Source organism: Salminus brasiliensis, chromosome 15 (genome assembly GCF_030463535.1).
Source record: "Salminus brasiliensis chromosome 15, fSalBra1.hap2, whole genome shotgun sequence".
NCBI classification, from domain to species: Eukaryota; Metazoa; Chordata; class Actinopteri; order Characiformes; family Bryconidae; genus Salminus; species Salminus brasiliensis.
The window spans coordinates 7,765,049-7,790,984 of record NC_132892.1 but is presented as its reverse complement, the minus strand read 5'-3'; the positions used below and the strand labels follow the sequence as shown (position 1 = coordinate 7,790,984).

The 25,936-nt window shown below is 40.3% G+C and overlaps 1 protein-coding gene across 2 annotated transcripts in view; it reads left to right on the top strand.

Annotated features, from left to right (window-relative positions):
- Positions 1-3,929: 3,929 nt before the first annotated feature.
- ptgfrnb (prostaglandin F2 receptor inhibitor b) overlaps positions 3,930-25,936 on the top strand; it is a 38,821-nt gene continuing 16,814 nt past the window's right edge. Inside the window, exons 1-4 of one of the 2 annotated variants that reach the window (XM_072657051.1) lie at positions 3,930-4,095; positions 14,735-15,100; positions 20,568-20,975; positions 22,994-23,359. In XM_072657051.1, coding sequence (XP_072513152.1) covers positions 4,053-4,095; positions 14,735-15,100; positions 20,568-20,975; positions 22,994-23,359 — 1,183 coding nt within the window. In that variant the 5' untranslated portion in view covers positions 3,930-4,052. Of the gene's footprint in view, positions 4,096-11,915; positions 12,073-14,734; positions 15,101-20,567; positions 20,976-22,993; positions 23,360-25,936 lie in introns of those variants that run through there. The other variant, XM_072657050.1, reaches the window with a different exon arrangement.

The window sequence follows — 25,936 nt, the reverse complement described above, 5'->3', positions numbered from 1 at the left end:
TTTTTTAACAGTGAGACTTTGCAGGGACTTCTATCTAATAGATTAGCTTCACACAGGCTTTTTGTCATTTGTCATCAATTTTCCACCTGTGGCCATGTCCACTAAGGTTGGCTACAGTCCCATGGATCATCAGGTGTTCATTATCCTGTTGCAAGACCCATGACTTGCGACTGAGACCAAGCTTTTCTGACACTGGGCAGCATATTTCTCTCTAAAATCCCTTGATAGTCTTGAGATTTTTTTATGATTTGTTTTCAACAATGGTGTCCTTGGTGTTTTCCCATTAAGTCCGTTTTGGCTTGGATGGTGCAATCTGACACTGATGTTGCTTGAGCTTAAAGTTCACCTTTAATCTCTTTAGAGGTTTTTCTGGGCTTTTTTGTTACCATTTGTATTATCTGTCTCCTTAATTTGTCATCAATTTTCCGGCTCTCTCCACACTGTCCTTCTGATTGGAATAAAATGTTTCATCATTGCAACTGAAAGACGGTGGTCACGAGTCTACTAAAGGTAAACGAGTCTTGGAAGTCTTTCCAAGAACACCACGACAGCTTACCAATAGCATGCATTAGCCCCTGTGTGTGTAGAGTTAATCCAGGCCAACATCTCAGAAGAAACTAACTTTGGAACAATGTCCACTCCAAAGGGCCATGAACAGTAGGTTGTTCTGAACAGTGAGACTGTCTTTGCACATCCAAAGTTCTTTAATGTGTCATTTTTGCACTCAGGCCAGCCATTCAGAACAGCAATTTTTAGCTTTTGCTTCTGCCTGTCTTGTTCTATGTGTGCTCTGATACTGCTCAGGAACTGGTAAGTCCCGTTGAGGTACCCAGACTGGAGGATGTTACCCCAAATCATGTTGCTCTTGCTCAATGGCACAGACTGGAGGGCCAATGCTGGTTGCATATCATGTGCTCTGGGCCTGCTGAGCATGTCACTCGGGTACAATTCCAGGCCTGGCATGCATTCCACCTAAAGGTTGTAATTTTAAAAGCTAAAAAAGTTAAAAGCATTCTTTAAAGGTGCTTTGGTGCATGTAGGAGAGGCTTTCTGAAAATGGAAATCAGCCATTTGTGGTCAATCTTTGCAGAGACTTTGGCCTGTTCTGCTCCTGTTCTGATGTGGAAAGGGCACTGGTTGTATATGTGACTGGCTTATCATTCTGCATGAAGCAGGCTTGGACACGTCATGGTATTGCATATGTCACAAATTTTACAAACCACTGCACTGCCTTAGCATCCAATGGTGTGGGCATGTTCGTAAACAAGCTGCTGTATGTTGTGCATTCTGAGTAGACACACTGCAGCAGCTATAGGCTACCCATGTCATAATAAAACTCTATTGCTGTGGCTGGCATCACTAGAATGCGTTTTACCTAACAGTTACTTTCACACCAATACTTTTTCAAAGAAATATATACGATCATTAACTGTGAAAGAAAGTATGCAAATCTAGTGCATTGCCATGGTAAAGTATTTGTACCCTCTGGATTTAATCTTTTATGCATTTATAAAAGTGAAACTTTTGTCTCAATTGTTTTTCTGTCATTATTTAACTCAAAATATGTAACACTGAACACATACGGCTAACATCTGTAAGATAGTAAATTCTCTTATATGACAACATAACACATTTCAGTTTAAATCTCTATACATTTCCAAACAGATAATTTTTTTTATTTCATTGCAAAACAGAATTCTTGGAGATTTACTGCCCCCTTGTGTCACTTATTTTCATGGAATGTGTGCAAGGAGGAAAACCTGGCTGTAAAAAAAAAATAAATAAAAAAAATAGGGGCCAAGACTCATCATCTGTCCTGTAACAAAACAAGTTTTGCGCAGAGCTGCAGAAATCCCTAACTTTATTTAGGCAGTCAAATGACTAGGCTCAGTGTCTGCATTGCTATGTGACGGGTAGTGAACGTGACATTTGTGTCACGTCTTTGTGACAACATGACTTTATTTCTTAATATTTCATTTTGACCATTTGCTAATTATGCTGTAGCGCTACTGAGAAATGGTCGACCAGTAGCAGAAAGCTATTGCCACTGTACTGATATAAATCCATGCTTATGATCTGCCAGAATCTTCTGGGGAGTTAGTGAGAAACCATAGTCTCCATCTGCTATCTAATGGCATATTTGTATCAAGTGCTGCAGTTGCTGATGTAGCCTTTAATTGCACTTTGCATGCCTGGCTAAATAGTCTTTTCATCTTACCAATAGCATGCATTAGCCCCTGTGTGTGTGGAATTAATCCGGGCCAGCATCTCAGAACAAACTGACTTTGGAACAATGTCCACTCCAAAGGGCCATGAATAGTAGGCTGTTCTAAACAGTAGGCTGTTCTGAACAGTGAGATTGTCTTTGCACAAAGTTCTTTAATGTCCAAACGTGTCATTTTTGCACTCAGGCCAGCCATTTTCCGCTTTCAGAGCACATAACTGATTTCAAAATCAGAACATGATAATCCTTTGTCAGTTCCTAATTATGTTGTGGGTTAATCTGATGAATTAGACCTACTGTTCTTACCACAGTGAGTCCATAAATATTAAGTGGTATCAGTGCCACACTCCATACTTGTGTCTGAAAATGTTGTATGTTCTTTCTCCCAGTCAAACATGCTGAATAAACTCTTACAGACCATTTGTGTGTATGTGTGTGTGTGTTTTAAAATGCAATACTAAAGAAAATGATGAATGACAATTTATGTGCAACTTATCACCATGTGTGCCCAATTTAATTATGAACCATTTTTCACTGTATCAGTATAGGCACTAAAACTTAGATGCCATTCTGCTCTATTTGGTGCACTCTAGGTGTAGAATGCTAAATCTGAGAACATAAAAGCACTTTAGAAAGTAAGACTCAGCTCTTCTGCGTGGCAGTAGGTTACATCTGCTCAGTTAGTAAAAGTAAAAGTAAAATGTACTACAACATTGATGGCTCAGCGGTTAGCGCTCCGGGCTATTGATGGGTTGTGGGTTCGATACCCAGGCTCAGCAAGCTGCCACTGTTGAGCCCTTGAGCAAGGCCCTTCACCCTCTCTGCTCCCTGGGGCGCTGGAGTTGGCTGCCCACCACTTTGGGTGTGTGGGTGCTCACTGTAACATTAATGTGCACCTTTACCTTTACATGATTAAAAGTACAAATATAGCAGATTTAATTACTGGGCAAGTAGGACTGCAGTAAATCTCCTATTACATACAGCATCAATGAGAAACATGGAACTTTGAATATAGATTCAAATGTGCCAAGTGGTTGCAAATGACCAAACTGTGTTATGTGAACACGGTTCTTACCAATCCTAGTAAACTGAAAATATGTAATTGATGTCATGTAACATACTTACAAGACAATGTCACTTATGAACTATGTTTAGTGTATCAGCATACACTGCAATGGAAAGGTGGGTAAACATACATTATATTGTAACTCAGTCAGTTTAAAACGTTTAAACGTTATTTACGACAGACAGAGAGAGAGAGAGAGAGAGAGAGAGAGAGAGAATGTGCTCAATTGTAGTACCTGCCCGACCGGTTAAGCGAAAGTAAGTAGAGGGAAAAGGTACTCACACACAAAACCTAGTGTCACACTAGCCACACCTATGCACATTTTCAACTTGACCTTTGAAACAGAGAGCAGTGTTTCCGTCTTTCCAAATGAGCCTTATTGAAGGGAAAAGTACTTGCAACGCTGTGTCAATGTCGCGTTCAAAATAGTTTATTGTTAAATGAACCGAGGAGCTTCCCGTATAGAAAATCAGTTCAAGTGATTCTGTGGTTAATTACGGCTTAAATACTCGGTTCACCATTCAGAAATCAAGTTTCGTCACACTTCGTCATAGGCGCACGTCAGCACGCTCCCCAGCGAGATTACTGGCTTACTGTTCACCAACGTTTGCCCATCCAGTGTGAATCCTACCCCAGCGTGGTTAACAGGTTTGTTGTAGAACTGCGAAAATAGGCTATTTCCTATAGAAAGCTCATATAAGACGTCGATTAACAGTCTGTGTCCAGGAAGAAGGTTTATAAAGAATTACTTGCCACCACGACATGGAAACGCTGCTTGGGCTTATCACCTTATGTTTCACTGGCGGTGAGTACAGGAGACACTGCAGGGCTGATGCAGTACAGTATAGTATAGTGGTATAGTAAGACAGAATGAGTTTATGATATTTATGTTCAGTGGCAGCATCAGACTGATTTCTGTCTTCATTAAGGCACCTCAAACCAGCAGATAGGAATAGGAAAGAAAAAATGTTAAGCTCGAATCTGTCCTCTATATCAGCACGAGTCGTCTCTCAGAGGTGATTATGAGTATACATTTTGGGTTAAGTTACATGTAAAATGTACCATAACTTGAATGTACAAATGTAGGTTTACCTACTGGGGATTCTTAATACATACAGCTTCACTGAGGAAAATTGCACTTGGATTTAAATTAAAATCTGTCACATGGTTGCAAATGACTAAACTGTGTAGTAAACTGAAATTAGGCAACTAAGTCTATGTAACATTTAATTTATGTGCAAATTGTCACTTGTTTTTCTTTTTTGTTTTATGAACCATTTCTCAGTATATCTGAGGAACTGCAACTTAAAATTAGATTCTGCTCACTTTGGTGCAAAGTGTAAAATGATGACATGTCAAAAAACAATTGCACAACAATGCATAATGTAATTTAACATAAAAAGAAATTGAATAGTCAAATGATTCTTAATGAAAGCACAATAATTGTCATTGTGATTGTAGTGTGATTGTCTAAAACAAAAACCAAATCACCCCTAAGTAAGTACTGCATATGTGTGCTTAGGACTGTCTGTCAGTAGAGTGAAATAATAACACACATTGGAGGTGTAGAGCTACTTTAACTGATAACTTAAAACTTTTTGAGTTTGCTCAGCACAAGAAGGATATGCCTGTGTTTGTCAAAAATAGTTTTCAGAGAATCGACAATCATAAATTGTTGATTTAAATAAAGCGTTAGAAGTGTTACTTGGCTACTCTGCCAAGAAGTGGGCGCCCAGTCGAAATGACCCCAAGAGCACAACAGAGACTTATCGTTGAGTTAAAGAAACAACCCAGAGTGACAGCCAAAGATTTGAAGACATCATTGGTACAGGCTAACAACTGTTGTACAGTCTGTAAAACCTTGAACAAGCAGAGTGTCTCTGGCAGGACACCACGAAGGAAGCCGCTGCTTATTAAAAAGAACATTGCTGTATGCTAAAGTTTGTGAAAGAGCATATTGACAATCCATAACGGTACTGGCAAAATGTTTTGTGCACAGATGAACTAAGATTAAACTATTTGGAAAGAACACGCAGCACTACATCTGGCATAAAAGATTAGCTATATAGATTTGTCAATCAATGTTTTCAATAGATATCTATGATTTAGATTTTTTTAATTTTTCATTGTTTTTAGTTTAGAAGGTGGTGTTGGTAAATGGTGTATTTTGGATTCGTTTTCAAGTGTTAAAGCTGTCTAACCAGTTCTAGTTCTCATGTAAGATCCTTCCTTTGCTAGTGTGAGAAACAGATGGTTGCTAGAGGCTGTGGGAAATGTGCAACACTTAAACTGATCTCTCTTTTCGTGTCTTTTCATTATCTTTCCCTTCAGATTTTGCTGTCTGTGTTTGTACAAGTTTGGGGAATCCTTTTCTTTAAAGAGAGGCCCTTTTGTGGCCCGAAGAGGGTCTTATTTACTTTGTGTCTGTGTCTGAGAGTGTGCCTGTGGTTTTTTTTTTCATGCTTTTTTATGGGACTAACCTGACTAGACATGACTTAACATGTTTAATTTTTAAAATGAAACATGGAATGAAGACAGATTTATATATAGAAAGAACGTTGATTTGGAATGAACATTGATATAGAATGAACATTGATATATATGAAATGAATGCTGATATATATATAGAATGAACGCTGGTATATGTGGAATGAATGCTGATATATGTATAGAATGAATGCTGATATATATTTGGACCATTTGTGGGTGCTCAAAGTATGCTGCCCTGCTGCGCTGTCCTACTGGAAGACCCATGACCTCTGATCCCTGGGACCGTGTTATTTTCTTTGAAAATCTCACTTCATTTTCTGTAAAAAAAAAAAAAAATGACGTGCTCTTACAAAAACCTTTAATTTGACCTAATCTGTCTACAGGATGTTCTCCCAAAATGATTGTGGCTTTTTCAGATAAGTTCTGGCAATCAACAAACAAACTGTTAACAAGCATTACACTGAGATAGAAAAATACACTAAATAAATAGAATAAAGAATAATAAGTTACAAAAGTACTAAAAGTAATAGTAAAATAATAATAAAAAAGTACAAATAAATTAAAGTAAATAAGTGAAAAAACTAAAAAAAACAACTGTACAACAAATGTACAGATATAATTATATAAACATTTACAGAAAATTAACACCTGTACAGCTGTGCAATAGTCATAGTGCAAATGTTAATCATGTTGTGTATCAGTACTGTGTTGCAGTGAAATTCAGTTTGATTCAGTGAGATTTAGAAGCTCAGTTCGGTTATAGATTAGGTTTATAGATTAGGGTGTGAGGCGTCCACTGTGATTGCAGAGCGCTTCAGCTCTGGGAAAAAAAAAAAAAAAGCTGTTAGCGTGTTGTGTTGGTTTTGATGGGTCTTCTACCATAGGGGAGTGTCTGGATGAGGTGATGTTCAGGATGAGAGGGGTCAGCTGTAATTTTGCCAGCACGTTTCCTCGCCCTGCTGGTGTAGATCTCCTGAAGTGTTGGCAGATTGCTGTCCTGATTACGCGCTGGGGTTTGGCTCGCTCTTGGGAGGTGGATGAACCAAACCAGATGGTTATGGATGATGTGAGGGTAGACTTGATGATTGCTGGGTAGAACTGGATCATCAGGGTCTGCGGCAAGTTGAATTTCTTGAGCTGTCTCAAGAAAATCTTTCTTTGCTGTGCTTTCTTCAAGATGGAGACTTTGTTCCTCTCCAATTTCAGGTCCCTGGATATGGTGGTGTCCAGGAACTTGCGTGACTCCACAGTGAAAACTGCTGAGCCATTGATGCAGAGGGGGGCTAGGGAGGGTGGGTTGCGTCAAAAATCCACCACCATCGCTACAGTCTTTTCTCGGTTCAGCATCAGGTGGTTGTTGCTGCACGAGGAGACCAGCTGCTTGACCTCTTTCCTGTATGCAGATTCGTCCCCATTGGCTATGAGGCCCACCAGAGTGGAGTCATTCTCAAATTTAGGATCTTAACATCTGATTCCCTGTAGACACAGTCATTGGTGTAGAGGCTGAAGAGAAGAGGTGAGAGAACACAACCTTGTGGTACTTCAGTACTGAGTGTCCGGAGGTCTGAAGTGTGTTTTCCCAGCTGCACCTGCTGTCTCCTATTTGTCAGGAAATCAACAATCCACTGACACATGGAGTCTGGCACTGACAGCTGGGACAGTTTGGCTTGGAGAAGCTACGGCGCAACAGTGTTAAAAGCCAAGCTAAAGTCCACAAACAGAACCCTAGCATAGGTTCCAGGACTGTCAAGATGCTGCAGAATGAATTGAAGGGTCACATTGACCATGTGACTTTGACAGACCTGGCTGCACTGTATGTAAACTGCACAGGGTCCAGCAGGGGGTCCGTAATGGACTTTAGGTGAGCTAAGACCAGGCGTTCAATAACTTGCATGACTACGGAGGTCAGGGCGAAAGGTAGTCATTAAGTCCAGTGATGGTTGGTTTCTTGGGAACTGGAATGATGGTGGAGGTCTTGAAGCAGGCTGGAACACAGCAGTGATTTGTTGAAGATGCCAGTGAAGTCAGGCCCTGGGGCTTTCCTCACCTTCTGTCTGCTGAAGAACCTGAAAACATCCTCCAATCTGATGGAAAGACGAGCAGGGGACAGAGGTGAAAGACCCAGCGTGGGTGAGGAGGGTGGTTGTCTGGGGGAGACAGGCTGCAGATTGTCTTTTGTGTTTTCAAATCTGCAGTAGAACTCATTCAGGTCGTTGGTGAGCTGTCGGTCATTCAGGAGGAGAGGGCTCTTTTTCTCACCTTGTAACCAGTGAGAAGTTGAAGACCTTTCCATGCTGAAGATGGATTTGTATGTCTTTGTGTCATCAGTGGGGTCATCCTGGGTCTCTAACTGTAGCGTCTCTTTTTTATTTACATTTACATTTACAGCATTTAGCAGACGCTCTTATCCAGAGCGACTTTAAAAAGTGAGGAGGGAGGAGAAAATGGTAAAAAGCTTGCGTGGGTCAGATGCAGATGCTTCCAGTTTCCACCTGTAGAATGATGCTTTTGCAACAGCAACTTCCATTCCATTTCATTTAGGTGATGAAGTGATGACCTTGTCTCTGCAGCTCAATCTTCCATTATTTTTTGTTATCCACCTATGTGCCATGGGCTGTAAACGTCTTGACTTTGCACACAGTGGACACAGGAACATCTCTCAAAATGGGCTTGTAGCCAGAGGTGGCTAGTTCCATACTTCCATACAAGTCACATACAAACACTCTAGTTAAAACAAAATGGTAAAAGTTGAAGTAAGGTTTACTCTGTTGTGCATTTGTGTTCCTCTGAGGTTGTATTTTCCTAACATTTCGCAGAGACATAAGTATTCAGACCCTTTGCTATGCCACTTAAAATTTAAAATAATAATGTTTAATACTAGAATTGCAGAATCAATATTGTTTAACCTTTTAAGCCCAGAACAGGTGTTTTTAGTTGTTTACTGGTTTTAAGAGACTGGTGGTAAAGATACAATGAATCCAGAAAATGGGAAAAATATTCTCCTCTGTCAATGCTGTCCAATTGGATTTTGAAATCTGCTTCTCAGACCACTGAAAACTATTGAACCCTGATTCATTACCTTACTAACCACAACTCCATTAAACTGGTGGAACTGATCAGCAAAATTAATCAATATTCATATTAGTCAAACAGCCTAGTGTTTGTCTACACTGGGCTGATGTGTTTGTCTACACTAATGCTAAACGTATACTAGAAGACTTTTTAAAAAGCTGATAATTTGGCAAGGAAAGAGGATTTTGCAGGGTCACTATTTGCTAGACTACAATGTGTTGGCACATCTGGAGCTGGAAAAAACACCCCCTAAAAAAACCTGGAGAATGTGCTTTGCTGCTTCCTGTTTGATGCTGGAGATAGCTCACCTTTTGTTTCCTACACAAGCCAAGACTAAAAACTTATAGTTATGTAATTTAAGTTTTAATAATATATAATAATATTATTAAACACAGTTAACGTGATCTAACAATCAGAAGGTCAGAACAGAAGATAGCTATTGTGGCCACCTTACACCAAACAGTCAACTAGGCTGTTGGAGCTTGCTACAACACAAGCAAGTTTTTTTTATTATTATTATTTTATTGGAAATCGCTTGAAAGGTCATTTGGTATAAGGTCTGCATTTGTATAACAGCAGGGAAAACAGAAGATTTGTCACGCCCGCGCCGCTGCGCCCGCCCCAGGGGCAGTCTTGGGCCGCGGCTCACAGGTGATCAAGATCCCCCCCTTCAAAGTCATGTCATGTTTAGTTATGCTCTGGACTTTTATGTTGAAAAGGACTCTTGTGTTGACACCCATCGTTGCCACCTTGGTTTCTGGTTATGTTTGTCATGTGACTAGTCTTTGTTTGGTTAATGTGTTACACCTGTGGGCTGGTGTATTTAAGTAGGGCTAGTGTCAGCTGCCGGTTGCCGAGATACTCAGCTAACCTTAGGTACTCAGTGGTCACCGGTGTAGTCTGTGAGTCCGTCTGTATCTAGAGGACTCTTCTGGGCGTAGCTAGTTGAGCATAGCAAGCTAACTAGCTAGGCAGTATTATTCTCAGGGTCTGTTTTGGGGGCTACTGCAGGTCTGCGGCGATCTCGCCAGGCTTCACGGTTTTAGCGTGCTCAGGTTCAGGAGCTCCGGTAGTGAGCAACTCGTACGCTTGTTTTGGCAGGTAGCTTCCCCTCCGTCGGACCGGTTCGGTCGTCTAGGTTTGGTGGCTGACTCCCCACTCCCACGAGTCGTGTAAGTTCAGCGCGCCTGACTAGCGCACCTCTTTTGTCTCAGTTGAGAGTTTTTCCCAGGCTCTGCCTGGTGGTTTGTTTCTGTATAGTGGTTCAGGCTCAGCCCCGGCAGCTAGCACAGCCCTAGTGCCTCGCCAGCCCCAGGTGTGTTCTTTTGTTTTGCCCCTCTTGGTTGTCACGGTTGTTGTTTCTGTTCCTCTTTGCCCCATGTAAATCGCTGCTGCATTTCTGTTTTGTTTATGGTTTATTGTTATCAATAAACTTCTCGCTTTGGTCCATTCCCTGCGAGTGTTCTTGTCAGACTGAGTGGATCATGACAAGATTAAACATCATAATTTACCAGACTGTTAAATTCGGTAAAGCAGCCTTGACTATATACCTTTGATACACACCTCTGATATACACATTTATTTAATAGAACAGATAACAACTCCAAGTTTGTGAGGTCTAACGTCTGAAATGTTGAATGTCCTTGGCGGGAAGTTATAGAGGCTGTGCCGATTCGTAAAGAATGACCTGAGAAATGATTTAGAGGGTACCTGCTAGAAGAGAGGATGTGAGGTGAATGTGGAACCACTGACCATTGGATATGGTGGGTCCTGATCATGTGACAAAAGTGGGTCTGTTGGTTGGGTGTTCTGGGAAGCCTTGATTGATAGCTGTATGAGAGGGTCATATGAACTGGGTTGAGATTTAAATTTAAGGTAAATGGTAGTTGAGTAGTCACCGGAGTGGAGTGTCTTTAAGCAGTGCAATAGAATTTCTGACGTAGTGTCAGGAGAGGCAAATCAGCGGCCACCATAGTAAGCGTCAAAGCCTGTAGAAGGAGCAGCATGAGCCAAGAGCGTCACCAATGACAGTCATAGAAGAGGGTGTCGATGGCCAGAAAAACACCAAGAAGGTGGAGAATTGAGGCAGCTTTCTTACATTGGCCAGAAATCAACAGAGGGCCTCAGTAAGAGTTTTGCTTATCTTCAGATTACTTGGGGCAGAAGGTGAGACGAACTGAAATTAGAATGTGCCGTCCTAGCAGACCCCAAAGAGACGCCAGAAATCTGAGAGGTGAGGAAGGGCAGAGAAGGTGGAGAGAAAACCGGAGGCATGCAGCTTAGACAGCATCCTCTCCAACACTGCCAGCAACGAGTTCAACTCCACACCCACACCGGCCTTGCGGATCCGTTTAAGTCTGTTGGCGTCAGCCACCCTCAGCCTTCTGCCCCAGCATGCAACAACATGGTGGAAAGCAATTGCCACCACAGATAGAAGATCCAGAGTATAGTCTGGCAACTATTGAAGGATCTCAGGCGCCTCAGAAAATAGAGGCGACTTTGGCCCTTCCTGTAGAGGGTGTCCGTGTTCTTAGCCCAGTCTAGTTTATTTTTGATGTAAACTCCCAGATATTTCTCCAGTGTCCACACTGACCCCCTGATGGACACAGGGTAAAGAGGAAGGGGGGGAAAAAGAAAAGTTCCCTTCAGGGCTCCAATGTTGGTGACCACTCTGTTTGACACACAGTGCTGCAGGCATACATACTGTAGTCTGCCAGTCAGGTAGTCAACAATCCAGGACACACAGAGGCCATCTACTTGCATCCCTGACAGTTTATCACCTAGAAGAGCAGGCCAAATGGTATTAAATGCATTAGAGAATATGACCTATATGGTGCTGGCTTGGCTAGGTGAGCGTAGACTTGTTTAAACAGGTAAATTATGGTGTCCTCAACTTCCAGACGGGGCTAGTAGGCGAATTAGAGGGCTGGCTCATGAGCCGGAGCTGATCCAAGACTAGCCTCTCCATGGTCCCCATGTGATGTCAGGGCCACTGGCCTCCAGTCACTGGGTCATGGCGTCTTCGGAACAGGAACAATGCAGGACTTCTTCCACATCACAGGGACCCTCTGAAATCCAGGGCTCATGTTAAAGGCATGGTGCAGTACTCCACAAAGCTGGGTGGCACAGGCTTTAAACACACTGGGATGGACCCCATCTGGACCCGCAGTCCTGTTTGTGTGGAGTCTTATCAGTTGTCTCCTCACCTGGTCAGCAGCAGGTGGGTAGAGTAGTACTCAAGTAAAAGCAACAAGTAAAACTAGTAATTTAAGTTTATTCCCTCAATCTCATTTAAAAATCAAAATAGAACTTTAATATCAGGCTTATTTAGGTATAACATACAAGCACCAAATCAAAAGTGCCCATAACACTGTTTTTCTTCAAAGTAATTGTAATAAAGAAATGTAAACTAGCCATTTGAAAACCCAAATTAGAAAAAAATCTTTTTAAAAACAACACATAATAATGAACTAAAATGGTAAGAAAATAAATAACAAAGTAATCACAGATGTGAGATCCACAAATATTTTTGTTATGAGGCCAGGGATACAGGGGAACAGCATTGCCTGTTTGTGCCATCGCAGTCCTTCGGGTACCGTGCTTCAGTGGTTCCGCCCGCAAATCCCACAGTGTTATGACTCAGTACCTGTAGTATTCAGTATATAACAGACTATCGGATGGAGGGTAAAAAAGTAAAGGTGCATGTATTTGTGTCCTCCGCATTTAACCCATCTGGTAGTACACACACACACACACACACACACACACACACGTACGTTAGGGGCAGTAAGTACACACACACACACACACCCAGAGCGGTGGGCAGCCAACTCCAGCGCCCGGGGGGCAGAGAGGGTAAAGGGCCTTACTCAAGGGCCCAACAGTGGCAGCTTACCGAGCCTGTGAATTGAACCCACAATCCTGTTATCGATATCCCGACGCTCTAACCGCTGAGCCACCACTGCCCCTCAGTGAGTGGAGTGGGCTGCTGAGGACAGAACCTGCAGCTTGTTGGCCCTGTCCACACTGCCCTCTAATTCTGTTGTTGCTGGACCTGAAGCCAGAGATGGTCCTCATTCCATTTCAGACCTCCCTCATGTTCTGCTGGAGTTTCCTCTCCAGCTTCCTTCTATTTTTGTTCTTAGCCTCCCTTATAGCTGTCTTTAGTTCCCTTTGGATTGTTCCCACTCTCCAGTTCTAAAGCCCCTCTTCTTGTTAAGGAGAGATTTAATGTCTTTTAAATGTCTTCTTTCCCACAGCTTGTTTGGGTAACATTTAACAGTCCTGGTTGAGTCCAAATAGAAGTTAAAATAGTCTTTGATGCACTCTGTGAGCCTGTCGAGGTCCTATTGCTGTGCTGACCAGTCTGTAGCTTTGAAGCCGTCCTGCAGTGCCTTGTAAGTCTCATCAGACCATCTCCTCACTGTGTGGTCACAGGCTGACTTCACCTTTGGCACACAGGGAGGGGAAAGCTGCTGTATGCTTCCTTAACAATAGCATAAAGCAGGTCCGCTGTTTTGTTCCTCATTTACATCCCCTGTACGTTCTTCTCCAATTTTGTCCAGGGATGTTAGTTGTCATGGTCTCCATACGTACAGGTGTAGTGTTAAGGTATTGTTCTGTTGCTATACTTTGATACTAAGATCTCATGGCGGTGGGGACATTGGTTTCAGTCAATACCATAAGTAACATACTCCACCACAATGGTCTCCGTTCCAGACGAGCCCATAAGGTACCTTTGCTTTCAAAGCGCCATGTCAAGGCTCATCTACAGTTTGCTCATGATCACTTGGAGAACTCCGAGGCAGACTGGTTCAAGGTTCTATGGTATGATGAGACCAAGATCGAGGTCTTTGGTGCCAACCACACCCGTGACGTTTGGCGACAGGATGGCACTGCATACGACCCAAAGAATACCATCCCTACAGTCAAGCATGGTGGTGGCAGCTGGCTATCTGGTCCGCATCCATGGGAAGATGGATAGCACAGCCTACCTGGAGATTTTGGCCAAGAACCTCCGCTCCTCCATCAAGGATCTTAAGATGGGTCGTCATTTCATCTTCCAACAAGACAATGACCCCAAGCACACAGCCAAGAAAACCAAGGCCTGGTTTAAGAGGGAAAACATCAAGGTGTTATAGTGGCCTAGTCAGTCTCCTGACCTTAACCCAATTGAAAACTTGTGGAAGGAGCTCAAGATTAAGGTCCACATGAGAACCCCGAAGAACCTAGATTGGAGAAGATCTGCATGGAGGAGTGGGCCAAGATTACTCCAGAGACCTGTGCCGGCCTGATCAGGTCGTTTTTGTTTAAAATGTATTATAATGTAACTGAGCAACTTATATTTTTTGTTTGTAATATTTATGCATCTGTTAATAAATGCTGCTCATGTTCAAAGTTTGAAGGCTCTAACTTATTTGCAACTTGTTAAATTTGCAAAATCTGCAGGCGGTTGAATACTACTTGCAGGCACTGTATATACAAAATGGACTTTGTTCCAAAAGTCTGATGCCTGTAGAGTCTGAGATGTAGCTGTCAGGGTTATTTCTCTAAGCATTGCGCAGTCTGACCATAAGATGAATTAGCTGAGATGTCCACTGCTAAGAAGACTGTAGACTCAAAAGATGGTTGAAAGCTTAGAAGCAAGTCACGCTGTTGGTATCTATTGCTTGCACTAATAAAGCAATGGAACATACCTGGGTAATCATAGGCACCTGTTCCAAAAAGCAAATATTTCTTTGTTCCAAACATTATTGAGGGCACTTTAAGTGTGTTCCATTATATTCCATTTTTGTATAAGTGTGTACTTTAGAAATTAAGTACATCTTATCCAATTATAATATGGTAATTGTAAAATTTTCTTTTGTGTATTATATGTTTAGGTTTGAGCTGGGGCAGAAAAGTGTCTGTACCATCGGGACCTCTAGTGCGAGTGGAAGGTCTGGCATTGTCTCTTCGTTGTGAAGTGTCGGATTATGAGGGCCCTCTGGAGCAAGATTTTGAATGGAAAGCAGCACGAGGGTCTGATACCATCAATGTCATTTCAACCTTTGACACTTCATTCCCAGATGAGTCTTTAAAGGACAGGGTACTTAATAAGGATATCAGTGTGCAAAGGCTGGGTGATACCACTGTGGAGCTGAGGATTAAAGAAGCCAAAGTGATGGACAGTGCAACATACACGTGCAGTACTCCCAGCACTGACTCTGTTATCCGTGGAAACTATGATGCAAAAGTGCAAATAAAAGGTAGGTATGTGTGTGTGTGCGCACATGTGCTGTTGGTTTACAAATGCTGTATGCCACTTAATGTTACTGTGTGTGTTGTAGGTCTAGGTTAGGTCAAGACCAACAGAAGTAAGCTAAAGCTATCTGTTTGGAGCTGAAACTCCAAACATACACATCAGGTTTGCCAACGCTCAGGGTTTTGACGTGCTCATGGATTTTTGGCCTTTCTCAAGCTCTCGTAAAGTAAATAGAAATTGCATGTCAGTCATGCTCATAGCCACTATGAATGTGGATGGCACCCTATTTGTTATATAGTCTGTGGAGAAGGCTGTCTCTCAGCACTGCCATCTGTGAGCTGCATGTTTTACAATCTGATCTTGTTACAAAGCAGGACCTGTTCATTCATTTTTTCCTTCAGAATCAAGGGTATTAAAAAGAGTTCTGCTTTTTTTAGAGTAACTATCTAGGTCCTCTACTGTCCAGGGATAATTTTGGGGCATTGTTGTGAGGATTTGATTGCATTTAGCAACGAGAACATTAGTCAGGATCAGGATGTTGGATTATCACCACCCCACCTCCCACATCCCCAGTTTCTTAACTATTCCCTAAATGTTTTGGATGGAACACAGTTTCTCTGATCCATAGATCAATGGTAGGGGACTCTATACTTCTCTAGCCCTTGCCTGGCATTTTTTGTCTAAGTTTTGTCTAAGTTTTATGTTCATAAGCATTATATGAACATATATGGTACATAAAATCAAAATGTAATTAAAACAAATTTTTAATTATTAATTTCTGTCTTCTTTGACTAAAACATTTGATGTGTTAAAATGACAGAATTTATTGCTAAAGCATACAGGCAGCAAACAGCTTACATTGTGGCAATTTTTATGAAAACAACAATGCCTGCCACAGTATGTGAGTATACCATCATGTGCACATTAGTAATGTTCATGCTTAGACATTAAATAGTGTAAAAAGAAAGGTGACTAATACAGAAACATCACAACTTCAGTTAGGACTGCATTCAAGAGGTAGCTATTACAAAAGAACAGTATTTGTTATTTTATTATCCTATCTTTCTTTAGGTAGGAAAAGAGTTTTCACAGGGTAAACTAAGTTAAATTACTTGAGGTTAAAGTTGTTAACTGCACTGAAAAAAAATATTACAAAATGTATTTTAAAAAGTGTTGATTTTACTTCACTTATTATTTATTATTTTTCTCTCTCAAAAACATTTTACCTAGTAGTAGTAATGTATGTTAAAAAAAACCTGCTAACAATTAGCATGCTATACTACCTTTGAAGAGCAGGGAACAAGAGAGCTCTGCTTTCTATTTATCCTTTAGGGCCCTAAACACAGTCCATGAGTCTGATCAACAAAGACTTCGCTGAATCAGATATAACAAAGGAAAATAAACATTTATCAGTATATTTTGCTCAGAGTCACTTAGATAAACACTGTGAGGTTGAGCTGACAATTAAAAATACACTGCAATGTAACATTAATCTATCTGCCATTTTAAATTCATGGGCGTTCTGTGGTTATGCTGGTTTACCTGCGTTGTTTGGGGTGCAGTAGTGTAGTGTGTTTGAGGTGCTGTAGCTGCCCACATCAGATTCAAAACCTTGATGCTGGCCTACAAAGCCAAGAATTGACCATCCCCTCCGTATTTGATGGCAATGGTCAAAAGCCGATCCGTACCAAGAGCCCTTCGAGCTTCAAGTATGGCTCGGCTCGACCCGCTATCTCTCAAAATCCACGGAAGACAAGCATCCAGGCTTTTTTCTGTCCTGGCACCAATGTGGTGGAACGAACTTCCCCCGGGTGTCCGAACGGCAGAGTGGCTCGCTGTCTTCAAACACAGACTGAAGACCCTCCTCTTCCGAGAGTTCTTGGGTGAATAGTAGAGTGGTCACCTTACTGACTTGTGTTTAGTAGTGTCTAAACTTATATTATGAGGTATCTTTGAATGTTTAGCCTATTCAAACTAGCTGAGGTTATCCATTGGTAAATAGTAAAGAGCTTTTGTAAGTTGCTCTAGATTAAAGTGTCTGCTAAATGTCTTAAATGTGAATGTAAATGTTTGGAAATGTCCTTTTTATTGAACTATAACATGGTGTAACATGGCGGTATGGCGCTAATATATGTACCATTCCACTAATAAATATGAATATTTCTTTTCATTACAGAGCCCCCCTAAATGTTCGCTAAAGCAGGTCACACTAAGCATCTAAAGTTAGCGTCAGAAACATTCAAGCATACATCTGCACACCTGCCATCTTTAAAGATTACTTGCAGAAATCTTTCCATTTTCGCTAACATTAGTGAAGCGTACACTGCCAAACTCCTTAACAACAAAAAAGTAAAAAACACAATCCCAGCTTATTAAGGAGATGTAATTTTAGTAAATTTAGTTTCAGTAGTTTGATACTTGCCTACTTCCATCTGTGAGCAACACACTTTACAGACAGTAGAGTTGCATCTCTAACAGCAGCTCAAACTGAATTAACACAAACTGTATGCAGAACACTGTTGTTTAATCTGCACAGTTAAAATCTGCTCTTGTTTTATTTTTCACCAGCCTGTACAACGACTGCACTTTCTGAAAAGAGGAACTCACCATCCCAGTCTCAAACTCTCTAAGGCCTGCATAGTGCACTACTTTAACATTAGTAGTCATTGAGTAGTGTCAAATTGTTAAATAGAGTGCACTGTACAGAGAATAGGGAATGATTTTAAGACAAAGTTTTAAAAAAGACGGTCAAAGGCTGTTTTAGTTAGGATGTTAAACTTTACGAGTGTTTAGGCACATGGATCGAATGACTGTTAACTTGTGTTGAGTTCGAGCTTTTGAATTGTTTATGAACTGTTTTTAAAGATGCAGCTTTACACTTGAGAACACAGTTCTCAATATCAACACATATCAAATGTTCAAAAACACTTAGTAACATGGTGTCCCAAAGTCTTAAAATATTTAGTTACGGTCAGGCCCTTGTTGTCACGCCCTCCCCCCGGGGTGATCTCGAGCTGCCACCCACAGGCCCAAATAAGGACTTCCCGTGCAGTTCCTGTTTATTTGTGTTCATTGCTGTTCGCTCACAGTTCACTTATTGTTCATGTGTTTCACCTGGGACTGGGAGTACTTAAGGAGCTCTACTACCACCATGCTTTGCCATGAATTGACTCTTTTGGATTATACGTGAAGCTCCGTGATTCCTCACGAGGTTCTGGCGTGTTCAGGTCGGCTAGTGTTTTGGTTCATGTTCAGGAGTGATTCTCAGGTTGAGCATTTCAAATCTGTTGGGCTCTTCGACGGCCTCAGAGAATATAAGCGAACCGTATGAGCTTAGTGAATCCTGTGAACCCGACTCACGTAACCAGAGGAACGGACTGAACCGTAGGAACCTTTTGGGGCTGATTCACAAGAGTGAGCCTAACTCCCTCAGCTTCACTCACGAAGCGTAGTCACGGTCTTGAGCTCAAGCAACGAGCTGTATTTACGTAAAGTACTCATGGTAGCGAGCCCCGTAACTGTATCGGTTCTGTTGTTTAGGTTCGGCAGCTGTTCTCTCAGCTCTTGAGTCAAGTAAGTTCAGAAGCGCCTGACTAGCGCGGTCTTTTGTGTTTCCATGTGTTTCCCAGGCACGGCCTGTAGGTTTTGGTTAGTGATATTGGTCTGGCTCATTCCTGGCACGCTAGCCTAGCCCTAGTATCTCACCAGCCTCAGGTGTGCACCTTTTGAGTTCAGTTTCACGTGTTCGTTTTATTTACCCCTGTTTCATTGCTTAATAAAGCATTTGGTCCATCCCCTGCGAGTGTTCACCCTCTCTGTCTGACCTAGCCACTCCTGACACTGGTCAACTTACATATTACTACTTAACTTTAAATGGTATTATTTAAATCATATTAAATATTTTCTTTTTTCTATTAACAGTAGTTTTTAGATATCACTCAAATCAAACGTAGTTCATACTATATATTCATGTAAAATCAAGCTAAGTTTTTGTAGCCGAATTAAGGGAAAATACATTAGACACTATTTGTAAATAATGCAAATATGTTCTTTTTATTATTTAATTCATAGTTTTTTGCATAACTGATAGAAAATAAAACGTAAGCACCCCCTTACACGTTCCTTTAAATTATTCACAAACCTTATGGCCATAATGATAATGCAATTTGTAAATATAAATATAAAATAAATATTAAAATACATTTTAAAACAGACTTGCCATAAATTGCCACAATAAATACAATCAGTTGTTCTTTGAGTGGTGCCTTAGATAATCCTTCCCTTAGGAAAGGCGAGTCTGAAAAGCTTCAAACAATTTTCACATTTACAGGTTGTCACATCATTATTGAAAAAGCAAAAAAGTATAAAGTATATAACTTCATCAGGACACAGAGGCTTGTTCCGATGTTCCTTTAAAAACATTTGATGCTAAATTATGTGATAAGGAAAGGTTTTCTTCTTATTTGTGTACAGCAGACCATCACTCCAGAGTCTGCTAAATCTTCCTAAAGGTCAGTCAAACAGGGATTTTGATTTGCCTTTCTGACAAGCCTATGATCAGTTTTTTTTAAGTTGTCTTGGTCTTCCAGATCTTAACTTGACTTCAAGTAAAGAGTAATATTTGACCTAAAATACTTTGCTTATCTTCTTAATGCCTTTTCCTGCTTCAGTTGTTTTATTTAATTCGGTAGCTACTTAGGAGGCAAGGTTGGACTGTGAATATGCCATAGCTGTAACAAGGGTCTAATTAAGGTCTAATTAGAGACCTTGGTAAAAGTTATCTGGAAGTTCAAAGCTCTTTGTGCCCAAACATTTGATTGTTTGTTTGTTTCCACAAGTTATACAAAACAATAATATACTACTTATGCTTAAATTGTTGAAATTAATGTTTTCTCTTAAACTTTATATTTTTGGAAATAAGTTAATCTTATACTTTTTTACTATACCACAGAAACAGAAATTTTGATCCTCTGATCAAAATTTCTGTTTCTGTGGTATAGTAAAAAAGTATAAGATTAACTGATGCATGGCACTGTACATCTCATTAACAAAATGCTTCTTTAAAAAACATCTATTGAACATCATTGTGCCGATGACATATTTTTAGCCTAAAAATGTTATACCATACGCTATTCAACCTTTACATTAGGTACTGTCCAAGTATGAAGAATACCATACTAAAACTCTTTATATTATTATATTACATGCTTATGCTTCCTTAGTTAAATAAAGTGGATAGTTTAAAAATAAATGTTTATTTAATGTGTGCATTTATTATGTGATCCTGATTTTTATTGCACTAGCACTTTCAGTAGTATCTACTTTGTGTACAAAAATATTTCTTCCACTAAAAGTGTGTGTCGGCATGTTCATACATGTATTTTTGTCTATTGTTATAAATTTATCAGTACTGTTCCACACCTGGGCCAAAAATGTCCTGAGCTCTTTTCCTCTTTATTGTTTGTTTGCAGTGATTCAGGATACACTGGTCTTGACCCCTGAAGCTCCTGTCTCCTTGGTCCTCGAGGGAAGACCCATCAGTTTGCTGTGCAAAGTCTCCCATGACTTTATTGAAGGAATTTATGTATCTGTGACCTGGTCTATTAAAAATGAGATGTCAAAAGAAGAGGATCTTTTTACATTTGGCCCTGATATGGGAGTTACTGTTGGTGGGAATTTCACTCAGCGCTATGCGGAAGGCGGCATGCATCTGCATTTGGACACCGGGGGCTTATACAGCCTAGTGCTCTCTGGCGCAATACCTGCAGATCAGGGGATGTATGTGTGCACTGGCAGACAGTGGACCAGAGAACAGGGTATCTGGAACAGGATACAGGAAAAGGCAGAGGTCATGGGTCCAGTAGTTGTTGTTCCAACAGGTGAGGATGAATTGCAGAAAGTGTGTGTGTGTGTGTCTGTGTGTGTTCCTAAATAGTTATGCATTGGAAATACCATTTGAATACTGAATAATTAGTAATAACAGAATTTTAACAATAATAATAACTTGAAAAAGCCTAGAGTTCTAGTAGTTGCAAAACAAACAAAGCAGAAAAAGAAAAAAACAAACATAAAATACAGCTTATTTTACATTAATATATATTATACATTGTCATATACGTCTGTTTCCATCTTTTTATTTGGAACCCAGAAATCAGAAGTACTAAAGAGAATAACATGCTGAATAACATAAATGTGCAAAATACAAGAAATCCAAAGTAGGAAAATGCATTTAGTGAGAATGCAAGTATAAAATAAGTGCAAGTATGAAACAAATGACCTTTAAGTGATGAATACATCATCAACAATGTATATTATTTCAGTTATGAATTATAGTTAATGTAACTAGAGTGTGCGTTCTAATATCTTCAGCTTCTGAGAACAATGTCACTTTTCTGCCTTTTTCTTACTTTTGCTCACTGTTTACCATGTGTCCATGACCTTTCTTACAGGACTGGCTATTTAAATTTACGTTAAAAGAGATATTCCAGTTTACAATGTCTGCTGTCAGCAAAGCTAAGGAATTTAATTAAAACTTAAAAGTCTTGACCGAAAGTACTGGAGTGACATTGTCTCTTTTGTTTTTGCTTCAGAAGACAGTTGGGTTTGAGATAATAATAATAATAATAATAATAATAATAATGAGAAAATATATTTCAATTTCAGTTTTATTATTTTGATATTTACATCTAGATATGTTAAACAAATTAGAATGTGGCACATTTTTGAGCACACTTTTGACCTTACTTTTTGTTGCCTATGTGTACCCTGTTATATTGATTGATTCATCAATTATGTTGGTTTAAGCCCTGGGTTCCATCCATGAAGGCGTTTTTGGGAAAAACATGAGTGAAAAGCAAGTCATTTTGAAGCTGAGAAAGTGGGAAACATTAATCAGAGCCATTGCTCACACATTGACACATTCAGTACAGCAATTTAGAATGTCCTGAAAAAAAAACAGTGGTATACTAACAACTAAACATCAAATAGGTTGGCCAAGGGAAAAAAGTGTTGTGAATAAAAATCCCAAAACAAGTCATTGATCTCAGCATCAACTTCCACGGGGCAGGGATAAAGGTACATTCCACCATTCCAAGAATAATTTAAGAGCAGAAATATAGAGGCTATAACACAAGATGCAAATAATTCATCAGTAGCAGAAAATGGAAGCAAGTTTAGAATTTGCATAATAATAATAATAATAATAATAATAATAACTACTACTACTGTGGAAAAAGATCCAAATTATACAAGGTTATATAACAAACACAGTGGATGTAGTGTAATGGCTTTGACTTAAACATGCATTTCACCTCCTGGGAAAGCACCAAAAAACTTCACTGATTAGTTTGCAGGTCATTGCATTTACTGATTGCAAGAAAGGTATTTGCAACCAAATATAAATTGTGAATTTTTGTTCACCTAAAAATTGGGTGGGTTCAACAAAAGGTGCCTTCTAAAGGACATGCTTTTACACACATTTTACAAGCTAAGAGATACAGAACCATCATCTAAAAATTATATAGAACATCTGGACTGATGCGATAGAGTTGTTACAGGATTTTAAACGAATGTGACTCGTAGCATTACGCAGTTCCTGCGAGTGATATCCTGCCCAATTTGCAAAAATAACATACTGCAGTTTCTGGCATGTTGAACCCAGAGTAACAACGATAGCAGCTCTACTCTCCCCATTACAAGTCAGTGGAGTTTCAGCACGATTTTGAAGCTGTTATTTTAAGGTTTATAATATATATATATATATATGTTTAAAATATATAAATAGTCACTGTCAGTGAGATATCATAAGTTTGATGTAAAATGTAATTCTCCGTTTCCGTTTTCTTTATACTTTTGATGTTTCAGCAATGCTAACACATTTTCCCATGTTCAATTTCAGCTGAATACCTCACTCTGCAGGTTCTGGGCAGCAACATTCTCACCACAGGAGACACTCTGAACCTTACCTGCTTGGTTTCTGTCAGTGATCATGCTGTCCTTAGTCTTGAGGTGACTTGGCTATTTAATGCCACACAGGTTCTTGCACATCTTGGTCAAGGTGGAGTAGTGACGAAAAACGCAACTGCTTTGATCATGAGCCAGGTTGGAGAAGGCGTTTTCATTCTGGAGATCCATCAAGTTGATCCATCTGATATAGGATTCTACTCATGCAGGGTGAGGGCCATGGTGCAACACAGCAAGGGAAACTGGTACCTGGCTGCAGAGAAAACATCAAACCCTTTACAAGTGCTAATTATTCCAAAAGGTGAGTAGAACGTTCCTTTAAAATGATCAAGGTCAATAGAGGACACTCTACATGCAAACACAAAGTAATTTTAAGGTTTGAGCATCCTTACTGCCTGGTGGGCCGAGCTGTCCCTCAGTTTGCTGGTTCTCGCCTGGAGATTCCACAGTCTCCTCCCTGATGGCAGCAGGCTAAAGAAGCTGTGTAGCGGGTGGGAAGGGTCCCCCGCCATGCAGAGGGCTTTTCAAGTGAGGCGGTGCTGTGTAGGTCATGCAGAGAGAGGAAAGAAGTGCTGATGATCTTCTCAGCTGCTCTCACTATGCACTGGAGGGTCTTTCATGATGCAGCTGGTCAGGATGCTCTCGATGGCACTGTTGTAAAAGGTGCACATGAAGGGAGTTGGGGCTCAGGCTCTTCTCAGCTTGCGGAGGAAGTAGAGGTGCTGATGAGCATTTCTGGCCAGTAATGCTGAGTTGTTGCTCCAGGACAGGTTCTCAAGATGTGTGAGGGTTGTGTGGAGGGCAGTGGAGATGGCATTATTGGTCAAACTTATAGAATGATTGAGAAAGGCTATCCTATCTTGGGAAAAAAAATGCTATCTACACAAGTAATGTGCAAAGGATACTGGCAGGTGCCACTTAGACAGTCTTCAAGAAGCTGACAGCATTCAGAACAACATTGCCATTTTCCTACAATTCCGTTCATAACACACAGTGCCACAGCAACTTTTCAAACATCGATAGATGAGGTCCTCAGGGGCAAATAAGCCTCACATAAGTCTACATTGATGATGTAGATCTTTGTGTATTTTGTTTCATTTTGTTTTGTGAAAAACAGGAGAAAAGAGTAAATTTAAACAGAAATGGCAACCCCTTACTACTCACTACACAATGTGCACAATTTCAACTGTATATTTACAGTTTATTTACAGATAGCATATTATACAAAGGGCTCACACAAAAACATGCAAAGGTCCACACACTAATTGCAAGCAAAGGGGCAGAAATCACAAATGGTCTAGTTCCCATGTGTCATGCACAAGGTCCGTAAGCCACATCAGGCTTGTGGCACAATCCAATTCAGAAGCGCTGAGAATATATCACTTTTTGCACACTTTACTGTTCATAAGGTATAAGGTTTAAATCACAGACAGTTCATTCATTTCTTGAAGTAGAAGCAACCCAGTTTTGTGGTAGCAGTTGTTTTCTGTGATGAAGATAAACAAATCTTCTCACGGAACTCTGTTTTTCTCAAGAATTAAGGAAAGGTCAGCAACAAAAGAATTCCACTGACTGACAGGGGCTCTAGAAAACATTAACTGAGTTTTTTGGCAGAATTGTTAGAGTAAAACCCTTGACAGTGCCCCTGTCAGGCAGCATTCCTGAGGAATCTTCTGAGTTCATTACTCTTTGACAATGGCCTTCAATTCACTAATAATCTTGGGTTCATGTACTGCAACCACCTTCTTAAAATCACACCAAAATTTTCTATGGAGCTCTAGATCACACCAAATGCAACTAATGAAGGAAACCGGTTCGCTATACTTTCCAAGCACTCTTGTTAGCACTGTGCGGCAAGCACTGTCACATGTGTGAGGAGTGAATTGTGAAGTCGAATGCTGACTAACCTGACGAGATTGTGCTTGAAACGTGTCTGTGTGAAACACTTTTGCTACACCATGAATCCCAGCAGCTGAACTTGAGTCAAAAATAATGCCCTCTGTCTGCAGTGACTGGTTATTTTCAGTAACACATCGGTGAAACAGCAGCAAAAAATCATAGCGCAATCTTGACAACTTGATAACCAGTTGGCTATTTTCTCATTCTTTAGTATGAGAGGGCTGTAGGGAGTGGGGCTGTGATGTGTATAGACAGAAATATATATATATAGATAGAAATGCGGAGGACACATTTCGCTGTACAGTCCACACTGTACAGTGACGAATACGTGCACCTTTATCCTTTTATCCTTTTTGACAGAGTTGCAGAGCCTGAAGCTGCTTTAGTACAGGGCAAAGACAGGGACAGCTCATTTAGTATGAATAGCTGCTAAAACATTGCCTGCATTGATTAAATGTTGGCTAAAGGAGGACTGAAATGTTAACACAGAATTTTGTGAAAATATTAAATATCTAATATTTAAAAGCTATCTAATATATAAAGCTTACAGGTTACTTCCACTTCCATTCACAGCCACAATTTCTTTCTCTCTCCTGTCTTTATTTTCTTTCCTTGTGTTTCTTGTAACCAAATGTTTCTTTTACGAACTTCACTTCCAACTTGCAGTGCACTTAAAGATAAAGGTGCATGTATTTGTCACTGTGTAGAGTGCACAGAAAAATAATAGAATATGTTTCAAATATTTATCAATATAAAATATTCGTTAAATAGTTTAGAATGGTTTAATATGGAAAAAAATAATAATACATTTTTAGGGCACCTGTTAGTCACAGGCCCTTACAATTGTCCTAACTCCCACCTTCCCACATGGCTCCCCTGCAGGTGGGTCTTGTCATGAAAATGTTTGTGAACTACTGCCTTCAACTGTAAGCTGTTAGCAACATGCTAAGCTTAGTTTAAGTTACAATTCTTAAGACAT